Genomic DNA, 19,669 nt, shown 5'->3' with positions numbered 1-19,669 from the left:
GTCCCTGGACCGCTGGTAAGTCCCACAGAGTACCGATTGGACGTGGTCTCTCTTCTTGAGGTCTTGTGTGGACCAATTTGTCTCTGAGGTTGCTACCTCTCTTTAAAGAAAATAAGGGTAACTGTATCTTTTCTTTACATGAGTTAAGGAGACGCCAGTGTTTCTTCACACATTTCTGAATCCCGTTGGTTAGAGTGCTGAAAGTATGGACAAAGGTTAACCGATCCAGCGGTGGTTTAGCATAAGGTGGTTCTATTAAGGCCTCTCTGTTGTTGTTGGAGGCCCGTTTGAAAGCTTTTTTAATCAAAGATTTTGGATATTTCTTCTCAATCAATTGTTCAGTAAGATTTTTCGCGTGCATCTGATACTTGACGGTTGTTGAGCAGTTGCGTCTTACACGCAGAAATTGTCCGTAAGGGAGATTGTCCCTAAGAGATTTGGGGTGTTGACTGTCATATCGAAGAAGGGAATTACGAGACATTGGTTTTCTGTAAAGTTCACTTTCTAATCCAGTTGGAGTAGTGAAGATAGATAGATCTAGAAAAGCCAATCTTTCTTTCTGCGCTTCAACTGTGAACTTCAAAAAATTGTTTCTGGTATTAAGCCAATGTAAAAAGGGAGAGATCGATGACAGATCCCCACGCCATACTACAAAGATGTCATCGATGTAGCGCTTCCATAATGTGATGGAATCGAGGAAGGGATTATCGTGATTGAGCACGTGTGTCTGTTCAAAAGAGTGCACATACAAATTGGCTAGACTTGGAGCAAAAATGCTTCCCATGCTGGTACCGGAGACTTGAAGGTATACAGTGTCCTCAAATTTGAAAAAGTTCTCTTTCATAGCCAAATGTGCAAGCGTCATAATAAAGTGAACAGGAGTGATGGAATCTAAAGTCGTATTGTTCAAGATGGAAAAGATGGTTTCAAGTGTCTCATCTTGAGGAATAGATGTATACAATGATTCTACATCAAATGATACTAAAAGGTCTTTTTCGATATCAAAATCTACCGTGGGTAGTAAGCGTAAGACGTCTTTGGTATCTTGTAGATAAGTTGGCATATCTTTAACCAGAGGCCGCAGGAAATAGTCCACAAAAGTAGACAAAAGTTCTAGTAATGACCCTTGACCCGATATAATGGGTCTTCCTGGTGGTGGACGTTGAGTTTTGTGTACTTTAGGTAAAGTATAAAAGTATGGCATCACAGGATGAGAAGTGTGCAGAAACGATGCTTCTTGTGAAGTGATCCAACCATTAGCTAAAGCTTCTTCCACTGCTTCAGTGATGGCTTTTTTAATTCTCTCTGTTGGAACCTGTTGGAGAGGTTGGTAAAATCTCCTATCTGCTAGTTGTCTTATACATTCCTGGCGATATGTTTCAGTGTCCTGAATGACGACCGCGCCGCCTTTGTCGGCCGGCTTGATTACAATTGTCTGGTCTTGCATGAGTTCTTTCAGTGCCAATCGTTCCTGCTTCGGGAGATTGCTATATTGATTTGCCTTCTTCTTGTTGTTACATAAGGTTGTAATCTCCTCTGTAACAGCTTTCTCAAAGGTCAAAACTTGAGGAGGTACGCTGTGTAGTGGAGGATTGAAGGTCGATCGATTCTTTAGACCAGTGTTAATCTCCTCTGTAGTAGTAGGGGGCATATCTTTGTTGTTAAAAAAGAAATGTAATCGTATTTTGCGGAAGAATTTAGCCAAGTCGCACTGTACTTGAAAATCATCTCCATGTGTTGTCGTAACAAACCCAAGCCCTTTGTTAAGGATTGATATCTCATCTGTTGTCAGGATCTTCTTGCTAAGATTGAGTACTAGATTGTCTCTGTGCTCGTTCCTGGTTGAGGTTGTCCCTTCTTGGTTTGGCTGCGTGTGCTCATTTGTTGAGGCATTGATGTCGGCAGGTTCCAGTGTACCTGTGACTGTCGTCCTCTTCTTCTTCCTCTGGGCCTCCCTTGGCCAGACCCTAAAAAAGGCTGGTAACTGAGGTCCTGTTGATGCATTGGGAAGGGATTAGGTGGAAAAGGCTGAAAAGGCTGAGGGGGAGGAGGGTATCCCCAAGGTGTTGGGGGCCACCATTGTTGGAAATGGGGTGTATACTGTCCCCTCCAGTTCCTTCTGTTGCCGCGTCCCCTATATTGTGGCCTGTTCAATTCTGGGCCTTCAGTCTCATTGATGTCGTCATCAGAACTGCTCCCTGAATAAGTAGACCCATAGCGACGTCCTTTTTTGTTAAACTCAGGTGGAGTATAGGTGTCACTGGTGTAAGGATATATCACCTCATGCTTGAATTTGGCTAGGTATTTTTTGAACTTTTCAATCTTAGAGATCAGTATTGAATCTTTCAGTTCTTTGTTACTTTTATTCACCTCATCTTGTTTTTTTTTAAAGAGAGTAGCTGTAACAGTAACCTTAATTTGGGCCTCCAAAACCTGTATCTCAAGAAGGATGGTGTCTGCAACGCGCTTGGCTGTACTGATTATTAAGATGAGCCAATCGCGCGTGCAGCGCCACGCTATGAGGGACCAGTGTTTCAAAAATCTTTTGTCTTGTAAGAACAGGCGAGGGGCGTTGGTAACAATTAGGCCTGAGGGGGCACAATTGCCCCGTAAATATTCAGCCATGATTGCGCCATGTATCGTTGTCCGTGTGTGTGATTTTTTCAAGGACAGTATCTGGCTCCCAATATTGGTGCCTGGTAAAGCAAAAGCATTGTCTAAGATGCTGGGTGTATTATCCAATATAGATTGGTAGATGGAATCATCGTATGCCAAGCCGCTGAATTCTGCCATATTGAGAAACAAAAAAGTGTCTGTCTAATCTACAGTGAAATGGGAAAATTAGCAACAGAGCAAACAGAGCGAAATCTTGTTTAGTTGGCTGGTTAATTTAACCATGCAGACTACCAATAGCTAGTGTAGTTAACAAAAACGTTGAGGTACACACAGACAGGGTTTGAATGTCTCGTAACACAAATAGTGACTTTTACTGAGAGTTTTTAGCCTCCAAGGCGAGAGCATTTGTGCCCAAGGCTTATTGTCCAGTAAGGCTCCTTAAAGCCGTGGCACTGTAAGCTGGCTCTGGTCTGTTTGCTTCCTATGTCAATACCATCCTCTAATGAAATAGGATTAAGTGCTTTTTAAACGCTCTCCCCAAGGAGGATTTCCTTGATAGCCCTGTGAACGTCCCGTTTACCCCTCCCAAGGTGACTTCTTTTGCTGCTGCCCGTCTGAAAGTCACACCCCCTAAGCCTGCTGCCAGCAGCCCCGGGCGGGCTGTAATCCTGCCACGTTTTCAGGATCACCCAGGCCTGTGTAAATGCTTCTAACCTAGACGCACTCTATGCACATGTGCCTCCTGCACTGATCTCTAAACCCTGCTGCTGTTCCTGCAGTCGGCCTCTTTCCGGGGACCACGTCAGCATTTTATCCCAGACCGGGACTTCTGTTGTTTTTTAAGCATAATAACACGAGCGCCACATTGAAAGGCTAGTAATAGAGTTAACCTTCACCAGCTCTCCCGCACACTTCTCCAGGGAGCTTTGTTAAAGATTTACACACTGATCTGGACTCTGAACGTGTTGGTAAAATGTGCATGCGGAGCGAATTTAAAAAGCCAAACCAGTGGACAGACCTGTCGAGGAACCTTTAACAAATAGTTTGCATACCATATTTTGAGACTTTGGAGTTTAGAATACTGTTGTATGGCTGGCTGTTTTTTTAAATGACCCGAAGCAGCATAATCTGCAGTATTTTGACCTATTGTGCCCAGCTGCCCCCTGCACTCCTGCCTTTTGAATTACCCAGCATCACTGTAATAATGATTTATAATCTGGGCATTTAAAGGATGCTACAAAGATGGCGGCTACACAGTGGGGCCAAGACCAGAGCCTTTCTCCTTCGTCTCTGCTATCTCATATTCACTCGCTTTTTGTTTTAGATATGGTTCAAGTTCTACCGATGGCAAAAGTTTAATTTTGTGCACTTTGATGACCTAAGAAGGGCTCCTTGACAGCGATGATGTAAAGCATGCTCAATTCTGGTGGCAGCATCATCTAGATCCTTCCAAAAATAACCCCAATCTCCCTGTGATGGACTGTTGGTCGTAGTATCAGTGAGGATGTAAAACCCACGCTACAAGACTGTATCCCACCTGGGGCTCCTTAAAGGCAATCAGATCACTCTAGAGCCCCGTCTCGAGATTGAAGATAATATGATGTTATTTCTGCATCTTCACATTCTGCGCTGGCCTTTAGTGAAGGCACAGGTATCGTTTACATCTCATTGAACTCCACAGATTGATCTTGTGCATGTAACATTGGAGGGATTACATCCTCTGACACTCCCTCAGCAGCGGTGCCATCTCTACGAAGGGCTATGGCTCCTGCATCTGTGTGGCAGTGCTGTGGCTTTTGAACAGCCTGGCCTCTAGATGTTCACATCAGATGAAGCTCTCCGCCTTGCCTCATCTCCCAGATTTTTGGGAGGGGTTGCTTCCTGTTAGACTGCTTGCAAGAAATTAAAATGCAGTACATTTGTGCGGTGCTCTGCTTAAAATGGTACTCTGCTGGTGAGAATTCCTTGTACTTTGCTATCCTGGCCTTGCTCTGTTTAAGGTGTGTTAAAAATAGTGCTCATTAAATGTGCCCGATTGATACACCTTGGTATTACATTCTGTATCGCTAGAAATGTACATCCTGGCAAAATTGACCCATGCTCCCTTTATACTCCCCTCCAACCATTAGTCTTTAGATCTACACTCACCATGGCGTCGCCACCCGTGAGCGTGGATAGTCCCATGCCAGGACTCCTCGGCCCATGTGCAAAGACTGCCGACAGCGATGTAAACGAGGGCTGGTTGTGGTACAGGGAACACCTCGGATCCAGACTGCAGTCTTGACTCTCTCCAAAGATCCCACCATGGTATGGTCTTTCTTACATCACACACATGCTTCCTGGACAAATCCTTCTTGTGTGTAGGCCTGATGCCAGAATCATGGACTGCAGAAGAGAGGTGGTAAATCCAGAGGGTTCTTTGTTCCCTTGTGCAGGTTTTACTGTGAAAACATTGTCCTTTCTGGAGTGTGTTGATGAAACCAGTCAATGCACCAAGCCTGCAGAAATTCTTTTGGTATCTTGTTTCCAGATATATCGCCCACAGGACCTTTTAAGTTTTGTCTTCTCATTGGCACCATTTTTTTTATTCACAGACTAGAATTACTGCAAATAACATTGTGATCGCCACCGGCGGACGCCCACTGTATCCTGCAAACGTGAGTACCTTTTAAACAATTTGATGCAAAATTAAGATTTCCACCAATAACAAGAAAAAGATGAATAAATGTTTAAACTAGACCTAAAGCAGGACTGTGATCGATGAGAAGTTGAACAGCGTTTCCGTTTTTGCGTGTATTGACGGAGTGAGCCTGTCCAGTGCAGTGAGCAATATTTTGCTTGTCTTGAAGATTCTTCATTAACTTTGAATGAATTTGACGAAGTTTTGGGATATTTTTTCATCCTCGTCGAGCACCATTTTTTCATTCTATCATTTTTCCTGTATTTTTTTTTTAGCTGCACTTTACATTTGTTACGTCACAACTTAGGGGTCATTTTGAGGAATCTACTCAAACTCTGCTGCTCCCCTCCTGCAATTGGCTACGTTTTGTAATGTGAATTTTCATGCAGGTCCCTGCAGTCAAAAAAGTTAAGTGAAGCTCAAAAAAGATTCATTTTATATTTCAGTTCTCATGGGAAATGTTGCGGTCTGGCACATCAACAACTGGGTTATGGATTTAAATCAAAAATGAAGCTAGGCCTTTTACTCAGAAATCCTTTCAAGGTGTTTTCGAGATATTTGCATTCGAAAAAGGTCCGAGGCAGCTTTAAATGGTTACATTTTAGAGATGTCTTTGCCACCCACTCACAACATGAGTTCTATCAGTTCTACATTTACGTTTTTATGAAATGTGAGGAGCTGATAAAGAACTTTACTTATTTTTTTCTGCCATCTTGAGATTTATAAATGTGTCCATGTTTGAGAGTTTTGCACTGAGGATTAAAGTTCCATAGAGTAGAGGGATATGATAAGTTGTCGGCAATAAAGGAGAGGTAGGCAAGTGCCCCTTCAGAAAAATTGTAAAACACGTATAGAATTCAGCAAACTCACAAATGCCAAAAAAAATCAGCAAGCAGAGGGCATCCAGTTCTCAAAAACACAATATTGTCTCGCACTTGTGAGTTTGAATGAGTTAGAAAATTTCAGAAATGCAAAACAAAAGTGAATGTACATATGACATTACTGTAAGCAAGATTTATGAAAAGAGGGAGTGGATGAAGGAAGGCACGGGGTACAATAAAAAAGCACTTAGAAATTTAGAACAATCTTGCAAGTAAAGGAAAAAATGTGAGCTTGGAAACAATGTTTTTAAAAAATTGCAATTTTCCAAAAACAAATTTCTTTTAAAGGGGGAATTAAGGACCAGATCTAGAGTGCAGTTTGAGTTGAATCAGGGCAATAAAGTAAAATACTCCGTTGCTGTGATAGAGTACCTGGCCTTTGCATGTAGAGTTATCCGCCGGAACAGTGGACATCATTAGTCATTGGCAGGAAGCGCTGTCATGGCGTCATTTTCACGGATGGTAGACTTATACTGATGAACATTAGTCAATTCTTTTTGGTTTACTGTTGTGTGGGCGTCATTTAAAAAAGCATATTGTCCTTCTCTGCCAATAAAAACTGGCCATTTGACCACCCACTCTAAATAGGGAGGGCAGTTGAATCACCCAAACTCCGACAGTGTGTACTCTGTCAAGCTGTTTGAGCACTATCTCCGAGTAGACACCTTTTTGAGATATACACACACACACATGCGCGCGCGCGCGCACACACACACACACACGCACACAACCACACACACACACAACCACACCCAACCACACATCCACACACACCCCCACAACCGCACCCACAACCACACACACAACCGCACCCACATCCACACACACAACTGCACCCACAACCACACACACACACAACCATACACACACAACCACACACACTCAACCACACACACACACACAACCACACCAAGCATTGGCATAGCCAATAGGTCTCACCTTTGGGACCTTATAAGTGTTTAGCCACGCAACAGTTGATGTGGTTGCACCAAGGATATTGTGCTGCATAACTAAATACTTAGAAGGACCCAAAAGCGAGACCTATTGGCTATGCCAATGCTTGTTCCTTCTGTACCCCATGCCCCCTGTTGTGCCTGCTCACCCCCCTCGCTGCTCCTGTTCCCGCCTCTGCATCCCCTGCGGCCCTGCCCCCCTCCGTGCCCATTCTCTGCCCCCTGCCTCCCGCCTTCCAGCTGCTCCTCCCTCCCACCTCCCCTTAAATGGCGGCCGCACGCAGCAGGCGTGCCTAAGGCAAGCCAGTCTGTGCCCGTCCGCGCCTGGACCGCACCCAGCGCCAGAACCCCTGGCCCCCGCACCAGCCATGAAGACCGCCTCTGATACGACGCCAGCACTCTCATCGCTCTCAACCCAGGACGGACCCTCACCTGCTGCAGGGCCGCCCCGAAGCGCACCCACGGTCCCTTCGCCTGCCGGAACTGCAGCTTCTCCTGCATCAAAGACGCAGAGACACCCGCCACGACAGAACACAACCAGCTCGATGCATCCTGATCAACACCCGCTCCGCACGCAAACACGCCATCAAGCTCTGGGACCTACTCGACACCGCATCACCAGACGTCGCCTTCCTGACCGAGACCTGGATGAACGAAGCCTCCTCTCCAGACATCACCATAGCCATCCCCGACGGATACAAGATCGCCCGCAGAGACCGCAAGGAGGAGGAATCACCATCGTCCACAAGAAGACCATCAGGGTCTCAACAAACACCGACAACACTCTCAGCACCGCCGAACACATGCACTTCCAGATCCACACGGACCCCAAGGCCACCCTAAGAGGCACCCTTGTCTACAGACCACCCAGACCCCAACCACAATTCTGCGACGCCATCGCCGACTTCATCAGCGCGCACGCACTGACCTCCACCGACTACATCCTCCTCGGAGACCTGAACTTCCATCTGGGGAACAACAATGACAGCAACTCCTCCACCCTGATAGACAACCTCGCCAACCTCGGACTGTAACAGCTCATCACGACGCCGACCCACATCGCCGGACATACGATCGACACCATCTTCTCAAGCCCCCACGTCTCCTTCAGCCACGTCTCCGATTCCATCTGGACCGACCACCACTGCATCCACTTCACCTTCCGGAAACCAGTCGCACATCACCGCACCCTACAGATCCCCCGTCGCTGCTGGGGCAAAATCACCGAAGTACAACTACAGACAAACCTCGCACTCAACCCACCGACCAACCCCGATGATGATGCAGGCACCCTTAGACGATGGATGGATGACTGCGCCAACACCTTAGCCCTGCTGAAAAAACAAACCCCCCGAGACACCAGCAAGAGAGCCAACTGGTTCACCCCGGAACTCCTAGCGTCAAAGCGCACCTGCCAGAAGTTGGAGAACATATGGCACAGCGAGAAGTCGCCGGGCAGCCGCGCAGCCCACAAAGACGCCATCCGCAACCACCACCACCTCATCAGGACCGCCAAGAGGATCTCCTTCAAAGATCGCCTCAACACCAACGCACACAACAGCAAGGAGCTCTTCAAAGTCGTGAAGGAACTCTCCAACCCCAGCTCCAACAGCAACGACATCCCGCCGTCGCAAGCACTGTGCGACTTCCTCGCCACCTTCTTCCACCGCAAGATCGCCGACATCCACGACAGCTTCAACCCCCGGACGACCCTAACAGGCCCCAACACGCCGGACCCACCACACCCCACCGACCACGACCCCCTGACAACCTGGGCCAACGTGAGCATCGAAGACACAATCAAGACCATGGGCACAATCCACTCCGGCTCGCCGTCTGACCCTTTTCCACACCACATCTTCAACAAAACCGGCAGCTCCATCGCACCCCACCTGCGCAACATCATCAACCTCTCCTTCGAGACCGTGACCTTCCCTGAGAGCTGGAAACACGCCGAGATCAACGCCCTACTGAAAAAACCCAAGGCGGACTCGAGCGAACTCAAAAACTTCCGGCCCATCTCCCTGCTTCCGTTCCCAGCTAAGGTCGTCGAGAAGATAGTCAACATCCAGCTCGCCCGCTTCCTCGAAGACAACAGCATCCTGGACTCCTCCCAGTCAGGATTCCACAGCAACCACAGCACTGAGACCGCCCTCATCGCTGCCACAAACGACATCAGGATCCTACTGGACATCGGCGAGACGGCGGCCCTCATCCTTCTGGACCTCTCTGCCGCCTTCGACACCCTCTGCCACCGCACACTACGCACACGACTCCACGACACAGGAATCCGAGACAAGGCCCTGGACTGGACCTCCTCCTTCCTCTCCGGCAGAACCCAGAGAGTACGCCTCCCCCGTTCCGATCCGAAACCTCCGAGATCATCTGGGGCGTCCCGCAGGGATCCTCCCTCAGCCCGACACTGTTCAACGTCTACATAGCGCCTCTCGCACGCATCGCCCAACATCACAACCTCAACATAATCTCCTACGCCGACGACACGCAACTGATCCTCTCCCTCACCAAGGACCCCCTCACCGCCAAATCCAACCTCCACCAGGGAATGAAGGCCGTTGCCGACTGGATGGAGGATAGCCGCCTTAAGCAGAACACAGACAAGACGGAGATCCTCATCCTCTGGCCCAACCCCTCAGCTTGGGACGACTCCTGGTGGCTTGCATCGCTGGGGACACCCCCCGCATGTACCAACCACGCACGCAACCTGGGAGTCAGACTCGACTCGAAACTCACCATGACCAAACAAGTCAACGCTGTCTCCTCCACCTGCTTGAACACCCTCCGTATGCTCCGCAAGATCTACAGATGGATCCCGACAGACACAAGGAAAACAGTAACCCAGGCCCTAGTCAGCAGCAGGCTCGACTACGGAAACGCCCTCTACGCCGGAGCCCCAACCAAGCTCATCAACAGACTGCAAAGAATCTAGAATGCTTCTGCACGCCTGATCCTCGACATCCCGCGCCGCGACCACATCACCCCCCACCTGAGGAACCTGCACTGGCTCCCTGTCGACAAAAGAATCTCCTTCAAGCTCCTGATCCACGCACACAAGGCACTCCACAAGACCAGCCCAGCCTACCTCAACAGTCGACTCTCCTTCTACATACCCAACAGGAAACTCCACTCCGCAGACCTCTCCCTGGCTACCGTCCCACGCATCCGTAGATCCACAGCCGGAGGCAGATCCTTCTCCCACCATGCCGCCAAGACCTGGAACACTCTCCCCCTCAACCTACGACAAACCGAAGACCTAACCTTCAGGAGACGACTCAAGACCTGGCTGTTCGACCAGTAGCAACAGCACCCCCCCTACTCCCCACCCTCAGCCCCTTGAAACCCTTGCGGGTATGTAGTGCGCTTTACAAATTATTTGATTGATTGATTGCCAGAGACCCCTGACCTGCTGCTGCCTCCAGGGACTGCTGCCTGAGACCCCTCACCTGCTGCTGTCTCCAGGTACTGCTGCCTGAGACCCCTCACCTGCTGCTGCCTCCAGGGACTGCTGCCTGAGACCCCTCACCACCCAATTCCGCCGCTGTTGTCTCATGTCCACAGTGATGGCAAGGACAGAGAAGATCCGTGCCAGTCCCTTCACGAGCGAGGAGCTGGAGGTCCTCGTGGATGAGGTGCTCACACAGTATCCATGGCTATATGGTGCCGCAAATGTCATGGTAAGTCCTCAACAGTGAGGGGCTAGGGCAGGGGGGACACACATGTAGTTGGACTGATGCAGTATGTGCCTGGGAGTGTGGGGTTATGTCATGCACTGCCTGACATGCTGTCTCCAGGGGAAAGGTGTGTGTACCCAATGCCACAGGTTTGCCTGCCTGCACATGTATGTATGAGTGACCTGTGTTGTGTTGTCAGCCATACTGTGATGCAGAAGGTTGTTCATGCAGGATTCAGGACAGTGATTGCTTGGCTGAATGGCTGTGTTTGCCCCTGTAGTCCATCTCAGTGTGAGCCCAGCTGGCCAGCACAGTCCCCGCCCACAAAGACAAGGACACATCACTTCACTTACAGAGTATTACATCAGTCTTTTCACATTGCACTCCAGCTATGGGCCATCTCAGCACTGTAGATTGCACACGACCGGCCCTATGAAGAGGGTTTTGGATTTGTGAGATCCTCTCCCTCAATGTGACATCAATGACACAGTCATCTATTCACAGGGCAGAGACATTGAGGGCTGCACAGTCTTGGACACAGTGAGTCTACCCCCAAACACAGGTTGACGTGATGTATGTGTTGCTCAAGCCAGCAATGGACTGGAGATGTGGGCAGGCTACATAGGTGTTTCAGTGCTGGCATCCTGCATGTGTGTGAGATGTGCAGGGACTGTGTTCCCCACCACACCTGCATGCTTTTACATCAGCTATTCTCTTGCAGATGTACCATGTGAGATGTACTCTAATCTCTGATAGACATATCGTTGGATATGTGATGAGTTTGTATCTTGCTGCTATACTGATAGATGTCGGTACACTACACAGTGTCACTGATCATTTCCCCCTCTTGTCTCCCATGTCTGCAGTTCAAGGGACACCAGCGTAAGGCCGTGTGGAGGGCCATTGCGGCGAAGGTGCGAGCTCTAGGGGTCTCAAACCGACGGCGCACCCACTGCCACAAGAGATGGGACGACATCAGCCAGCTGGCAAAGAACGTGACAGAGATGACCTTGGGGCTGCTTCCTCGCACTGGGCGTTTAGCACGGCGCAGCATGACACCACTAATGGGGCACAACTTGGCGGTGACACAGCCTGAGCTGGATGCACGTTTGAAGGAGCATCAGCAGCAAGCCAGGTGTGAGCATTTGGGGAGGGTGACTTTTGCTGGGAGTGGCTGCATGTGTACAGAGCCTGTTCCAGCGCTGGCCTATGTGATGTTGGTAGTGTGATGCAGTGGCTGCTGGGCTGGGTGCCGGTGTCATGCATTTGCCCTACCTGTACTTACAAAGGTGATTTGGATGCTGTGCATTCACATTGCATTCTGAGTTGTGCTCTTCAGTTTTCTTCTGCATTGGAGTAGTCTTGGGAATCCCATGGGAGGGAACGGCAGTGTGCCCAATCTGACTGTGCCTTCATCAATGCGTCCATTGCATGCACCCAGATTGGGGAGGCCTAGACATCTGACAACAATGTGCACCAGTCTTTTGTCCCAAAAATACAACATGGTGGTTGGCATGGGCTAATGGCCGTTGTGGACTGTCATGTTGTAGTCTGTGTTGTCCCCTCCTGTTCCATCCATATCTGTCATTGGCAACAAGTAGTCTGCCCCCATCGTGTCCCTAAGTGTGCTCAGAACTAGTTGTGTGTCTGGTTGAACAGAGCCACAAGCAGGGTGTTGTGCTGTGTGGTCATCACATGAGTCACTCATGCCTGAGTGTCCAGTTTCCACGCACTGCTTGAGTCTATATAGTAAGTTGGCACAATGTGATTGCACAGGGTGGTGTGCAACATGCAGATTTGGTCAACTTTTGTCATGCATTGCTTGCATATGTTTGTTCTGCTGCTGCCACTGACCTGACCCTAGATCTCTCTCTATCATGCAGCATCTCCTGTGGTCACGGAGGGACAAGAGACGGACACCAGTGGGAGTGAAACAAGCACAACAGCTGCACAGGAGCCCAGTGACACAGATGTCACCAGCGCCTCCGAGGGGGACAGGAGTCTGTTGGAGGAATCCCAGCCCGAGACGCAAAGCACCACATCATCTGATGCCGGCGGGGATGCATCCATGTTGGCGGGCACAGGGAACGGGGACTCTGCATCGTCTTCCACCACACAGCGGCCAGTGCCCACCCTCCCAGCCACTTCCTCTGGTGCTGCCCGTGTCCGCCTCAGTAAGAGGGGAAGAGTGTCCTTCACCCCTGACACCGCTGCCCATGCCCCTGTCCCCCCTGCTGCCATCAGTGCTGAGCCTGTGGACCTTTTGGGCCAGCTGTGTGTAGGCCAAACAGCTCTCCTCAATGCCTTCATTGACCACGACAAAAAATTGGCCCAGGTGGTTGTTTTCATGGAGGGCATACATTCAGACGTGGGTGGGCAGCACCGGACTGTCCAGGCTTTGTCCTCAACAGTGACGTCTGCCCTTCAACAGGCACATATTCACAGTCAAGCTCCGGTCCCTTTGTCCACCCCCCTGGCAGTGGCCACGTCTGACGATAGTGACCACGGTCCACATACATCAAAGTCACGATATGGCACACGAAGCACACAGCAGCAGCAACCCAAGCGGTCCCGGGCGCAGACACCATCCCCACAGAAGACCAAAGCCACCCCAGAGCGCAGAGAGAAAAGCCCGTCAGGCGATACCAGAGGACAAAAAGCAAAGCAGTAGACCTCAGGCACACATGCCTCAGAGGCATCCCCATACAAGGACTCTCCTGCCCCTAAAACATCGTGCAAAGAGAAGCATACAGTGTCTGTGCCCACCAAGGAGGTGGTGCATGCCAAGGGTACACCTAGGAAGGGCTCCAAGGCATATTCACCACCACCTCGACTCCCATTCTAAGCCCAGTGAATTGGGGGAAGGAGGGCACTGTAGGGGTGACACCTAGTTAATAGGGGAAGGGGGCCAGAGGTGAAGCCAGGCAAAGCGTTCCGCTGGGTCCAGCACATCACCAGAGGGGGTGCCAGCGTCTGCACCTGATGCAGCTTTGGTGGTGAGTGTTCCTGTTGTGTCCACACCACTTCCCATTGATCCAGAGTCAGTCAAGCCATTTAGCATCCCCAAGAAGTGGAAAGACACCCCTCCACAATCTCCTAGCCACACCGTGTCTCCTGTCTGCATGACTCCACCTCCACATGACACTACACCACCTGGTCCAAGGAGCCCTCTGGCTTGCCAAGCCAGTGATAGCTCTACCTCAGCTGTTCCGCTCTCTCCCCGGTCAAGTGCCCCGACAGTCCCCGAGACACAGCCAGCTCCCAGTCCGTCTGACAGCCAAGTCTGAGTGTTGGTCACCCTCACACACCTGTCTCTCACACACATAGGCCTGTACTGCACATTGTTACCCACTGACTGTGCTGCTAACCATGGAAAGGTACAGTCGCACACATTCCCTGTGCAGCTTCTCATGGACCTACTCTACACTCTGCCCTGGCCACTGGCCTTGCTGTTTTGCCCTAGCCTGTGCAGCTTCTCATGGACCTACTCTGCACTCTGCCCTGGCCTTGTTGTTCACTGCTGTTTTGCCCTTGCCTGTGCAGCTTCTCCTGGACATACTCTGCACTCTGCCCTGGCCACTGGCCTAGCTGTTTTGCCCTTGCCTGTGCAGCTTCTCATGGACATACTCTGCACTCTGCCATGGCCATACTGAATAAAGTTATTTTGCTGTGTGTATATGGTTATTGTGCCACATGGTCTGTGTGCCACTTCAACATAGTCAATGTTTGGGCTCACTTACTCTCTTTTCTTCAGGGGTGACGGGGTCTTCAGTTCTTCCTGGCCCAGATACTTGTGGGGCAATGGTGTCAATTTACAATGGATAGCAGTTGTCATTTACTTGATTTGTTCTTGTTGGCTATATTGTACACATGTCAGGTTGGGGGGCACTGCCAGCACAGAGTGGGTTTCTGCACACAGTATTGCAGGCAGGCTGGCCAGTGTCATCATGTATGTGTGTTCTTCCTTAATGGGTGCCCAGTGGTGTATGTGTGTGGTCATCTTGTGATGGCCAGTCATCCTAGTCCCATGACTTTCTTTCCATTTGTGCTCTGGGATGGTCAGGTAGTGTGCTGTGTGAAGGGGGTAAGTTTGTCGGGAGTGTTGATGTGTGCATGCCCCTGCATTGTCAACTACACACGTGTCACCCAGGAGTTGTATGCCTGTTGTTTTGATTGTTCAGCCCTGTGGATGTGGTTGTATGCACATGTGTGAGTTGTATGTTGTGCACTGTGCAGTGTATTGGTGTGTCCTTGCAGTTCTGTCTGACTCCTACTTGTTTTTATCACTTGTGAGCATGCAGAGTGTGTGACTGGCAAGTCAGTGTTGTGTTTTGTTGCACATCCATGTGTCTTGTTGCTGTTTGTGGAGACTGTGCAGAACTGCTGTTCCACACTGCCATTGTGGTTGTGTTTTCTCATGCATTGCTGTCACATGGTGCCTTCTTGCCTCCAGTGTGGCATGTTGTGTGTGTTGTCATACCATCCCCTATCTGTGCTTCAGATGCCTACCCATTGTGGGTCTGCACTCCCTCTCTTTGTGTATGGTACACTCCTGCCATGTCCCTTACTGACATGCAGTAGACTTCACTTTGGTGTCAGCTGTCCACTTGGTTTACATGTGTGTGTACCTCCCCATCACTTCATTTGTGACACTGCTTTGTAGCGCAGTTCTGTGGCCAGGGTCAATGTGTCACTCAGGACATTTCACCAATGGGTTGTATGTGATGTTCTGTTGCTGTTTGTCAGTCATGTGTGCTCCTATGCAGTTCAACTGTGTGTGCTGGTCAAGTTGTTTCCACCTTTGTGTCCCAGACTTGTGCATCTGTTGGTGTTGTGTTGGATGTATATGTGTTGGCTGTGTTATTGCTTCACTTCCTGGGTGTGCTGTTGTTTCTGCGCTGTGCTGTATGGTGTTGTGTGGGTTGCTGTTCTGTCACTGATGTCTGTGTGTGGCTAGTATGCATGGTGTGCAAACACTGCTTGTTGTGCATGCAGTGCTGTGTGTGTATGTTGCCTTGTCATTGCCTGGTGTGCATCCTCTGATGTCCAGCTGTGTTTGCTATGTGATGTTTGTGCCTGTGCATCTGTTGTTTGTTTGATGTGGCTGTGTTGTTCTGTGATGGTGCACTTTTTGTGTCTGTTGTGGTATGTTGTCTGTGCATTTTTCCTGAGTGATGAGGTTGTGCACTCCTGTTGTGTCTGTGTTCCCATTGCCTTTCCACAGTTTAGCTGGACAGGGCATGTCTGTTCTTGTTGTGGTTCTGTGTGTGTTTCTGTTGGGTTATGTGTTTGTCTGTTGTTTTTGTGCAGACATTTGTTGTGGCATCCCTGTGTGTGTGTGTGATGCTTGTGGCTACCCCCAGGGTGTGTGATTGTTTGTGTGTGTATTTACTGTCAAGTATTGCCAGCCTTCAGTGTGTTTGGCACTGGTGTTGTGTGCCGCTGGTGTGAGGGGGTATGTGTGTAGATTCCTACTGGTGTTTGTCAGTCATGGAGTGCGTCAATGGGCCCTGTGTGTGGTGCTGCTGGTGTACTCCTGTGAAGAGTTGGATAGATGTGTGGCTGTTCAGGGCCTTCCTTTCATCCTTGTGCCTATACATGGTTTGCCTTGCTGTCTCCCTGTGTTGTTGCACTATGATGTCTGTGGTTTGACCTCACTGACTGTACAAGCCATGTGTGCTTTGATGGTCTGAGGATGTTGTTCTCTGTTCCTTGTCTTGCATGTGATGTACACATGCTTGTTGTGTGTCTCCATGGCCTTCCATTTGTGTGCAGCCCACTTTGGTTTCCCTATTTGTTGTGCTCCTTTGCTGTTGGCATGTGGGGTGTGTATGTGTCTGTGTGTAAGTCTGTGGTATGTATGTGTGACTATGCAGGCTGTGTGTCCATTTGGAGTGTGGTGTTGTGGTGGTGTGTGTGTTTCCCTGGCCCTGTGCTACTGTGCTATGTGTTGTGTGTTCCTGTGCAGCCACTCCTGCAGTGTCTGTCTCCATGATTGTTTGTTGTGTGGTGCAGGGTGTGTATTGACCTGGCTTGTTGTGCATGGGGTGCATAGGAGGGGCACATGGCATATGCCTTCATGGGGTGTGCTAGTGTGTGGTGGGAGGGGGTGTGGCCCTGTGGTCTTTGTGCCCTGCCAATGCCCGGCACTGGCCCTGCCTTCTGATTTGTGCGCATGTATTCCCTTGTGTTCACCGCTGCGGTGACTTGACTGGGACATTGCTGCATGGTCGCGGTAGCTGTGTGTCCAGGATGCAGAGGGGTGACGTGGTGGCAGGTGGGTGATGTGTGGGTGCCCTGGTGGATGTGTCCCTGTCCCCACCAGGGTGTCTGATGTGGATTTGGACCCTGTGTCTGCAAATGTGTTCTGTTTGTGCTATTGCGTACCTGCGGCGGCGTCCGCGGCGGTACATTAGTTCCTGGTGATGTAGCAGGTACAGCACCGGAAAGACGTGTAGAGCTGGATCCATGGCGGTCGTGACTGGGTGGTGTGGACCGGGACTCTGGTTTCGCGCTCCGCTGTCGAGCTTCCGCCGTCTCTGGTTGGGCGGTATCTCCACTGCGGTGCGTCTACTTGTTTGGGTCATCCTAATTTGTGGAGCGGGGCGGACGTCATTCTGCACGGCGGAGAGTCTCCATTGGCTCCCAGCACCGCGGCGGTCAGAAAATGGGCTATATTTGGCCATACTAATATGGCGGACGTGACGACCGTTCCTCGCGGGCGAAAAAAAGCATTTTTCCGCACCGTCAGCACCGCCGTGGTGCCACCGCCCGACATCCTAATGGACCCCTAAGTCTGCCAACTTTTTGGGGTTACCATCAGCCAGTAGTCTTCAATGACTTCCCCTTCCTCCACCATTATTCACTGCAGTGAGGTCATTATAAAGCCAGATTTAGAAAGAATGGTAAAAGATCCCAGACAACAGGGTGCTGACTATAGTGAACAAGCATTGGTAAATGCATTACGTTTTGCCTATGTTATTTTTATATGATTAAGAGGCATGCATGGAAAAGGTCTTGGCAAGTTCAATATAAACAGTAGTTTAAAACATATACAATGTAACTACCAAGACTAACTGAAAATGTTTCAGAAACATCAGCGTGTTGGGATTCCAGTTTGACGAATGTGGAATAAAATAATTTGGACCGTCCTTAACAGCCTTCCCAAAATCCCAACACACTCCTGATCCTATGCTCTCAATAATACAGCCCCTCTCATTCTGCCGCAAAGTTACCCTGAGCCGGTACCAATAAACTCCATGGAACAGTTGTGACACACTGAAAGACTGAATTACAGAACATTTACGACATTACTCTGAAACTGGTAAAAGATATTAAACATACAAAAATGTAAACTACAAACATGCATATTTCTCATGGCTACATCTGCCTGTGGATTCCTCACCTTTTGAGTGACCCCATGCGCAGCATTCCACAGAAACTTTTCTCCATAGCTCTCCCACGTTGACAAGGATCTCACAATGGAACGGCTCCGCACGCTACTCCGCGTGACGTCATCGGAGCCATTAGAACACTTCGTTGGCGTGCTGACGTCCGTTTCCTTTTTTCGCGCCATCAACGCGCAATAGTTTTTTCCAGGGCTCTCCATTTCTGGGAGTTTCTTTGTTGCAGGTCTACGTGTAATTGGAGCAGTGATCATGGCTGCCCAGAAGAGGTCCGGTTTTAATACGTGCAGGGAATGTGGAGGTTATATGTTGATTACTGACCACCATGAGGATTATTTATGGTGCCACCGTCGGACCAAGACATTGAGAGGTGTTTGTCATGTAGGCGCATGACCCCGAAGGCCTGAAGGAGAGGGAGACCAAGCTTTATATGGCTATGGCGAAAAAGCAGTAAAGGGGCTTAAAGAGGTCTTGATCCAATTCCAGGTCGCAGACTCCGCATACCTCGAAGTTGTCGGGAAAGCATAAAAAAAAGCGGCGCCATGGATACAGACATCGTCATCGAAGGATGATATACTGAAGTCGAGGTCTCCAGTTCTCCGACATCACCGCAAAGATGAATTCTCTCCTTCCCCTTCTCCTCAGGTGTCTCCGGCTCCGAGAGTCTCACCGACACCCAGAGAGACAACGCCTTCCCCTCCAGCCACTCCACCCCCGGCTCCAGGGTCTCCGGCGCCGCAACCGGAGCCAAGTAGACTGCCTCCTCGAGCAGTCTTTGAACCGGCGGTACCGGATCCAGGATATCCAGTCTTTCCGGATCTGTCGCATTTCCTAAATTAGATGTTTGGCATGTTTACCAGTGCGGCTAACCCTGCTGGTGCGATGTTTGACCCCATGGGACCGCTTACTTACTGTCTTGGAGGTTTGCCACCTCACGTCTCTCAGGCACCTTTCATGCCTTTTATGCCAATGGCTCCAAGCAGTTGGCCGCTCCCAACGCCGATGCAATGCCTGGAGGGAAGAGTGCCTTGGACGGTTTTTCCCCGGCACTATCTGGCACCGGTCCGGCGCTGACTCAGGCTCATCCAGCGTCTTCTACTATTCCTGTGGAGATTGATGCCAGTCCTGAAGTCACTGGCACCGCGTCTGGCACCGCCAACAAAGGTCGCAAGGTTGAGATCCAGAAGGGAGGCATAAAGGCTGCTGGAGGAGGAGGAACATCAAGAACTGCAGGAGGAGACTGAAGAGGGTGAGTCTGTTGACCATGTACAAAAGTTTGAGGGACTACACGAGGCTAGTGGACTGAACACATCACCAAAAGGCCTTCGAACGCAGGAGGTTTCCTCATATCACTCTCTAATAAGGAAGGCAGTGAACCTGGTGGATTTGCTATTGCCTACTGCAGAGCTTAAATCTAACATTTTAACGGAGGTGCTTAATTCCC

At 49.9% G+C, this 19,669-nt stretch overlaps 1 protein-coding gene across 1 annotated transcript in view; it reads left to right on the top strand.

Moving 5' to 3' along the window:
• LOC146871475 (uncharacterized) overlaps window positions 1-14,366 on the top strand; it is a 32,533-nt gene extending 18,167 nt beyond the window's left edge. The window contains exons 3-5 of the mRNA XM_085651081.1: window positions 5,211-5,273; window positions 11,686-11,954; window positions 12,703-14,366. Coding sequence (XP_085507207.1) covers window positions 5,211-5,273; window positions 11,686-11,954; window positions 12,703-12,751 — 381 coding nt within the window. The 3' untranslated portion in view covers window positions 12,752-14,366. The remainder of the gene's footprint in view (window positions 1-5,210; window positions 5,274-11,685; window positions 11,955-12,702) is intronic.
• Window positions 14,367-19,669: the final 5,303 nt, after the last annotated feature.

Source organism: Triturus cristatus, chromosome 1_1 (assembly GCF_964204655.1).
Source record: "Triturus cristatus chromosome 1_1, aTriCri1.1, whole genome shotgun sequence".
Lineage (NCBI taxonomy): Eukaryota > Metazoa > Chordata > Amphibia > Caudata > Salamandridae > Triturus > Triturus cristatus.
The sequence above is the reverse complement of the archived record's forward strand: the minus strand, read 5'-3'. Positions and strand labels throughout refer to the sequence as shown.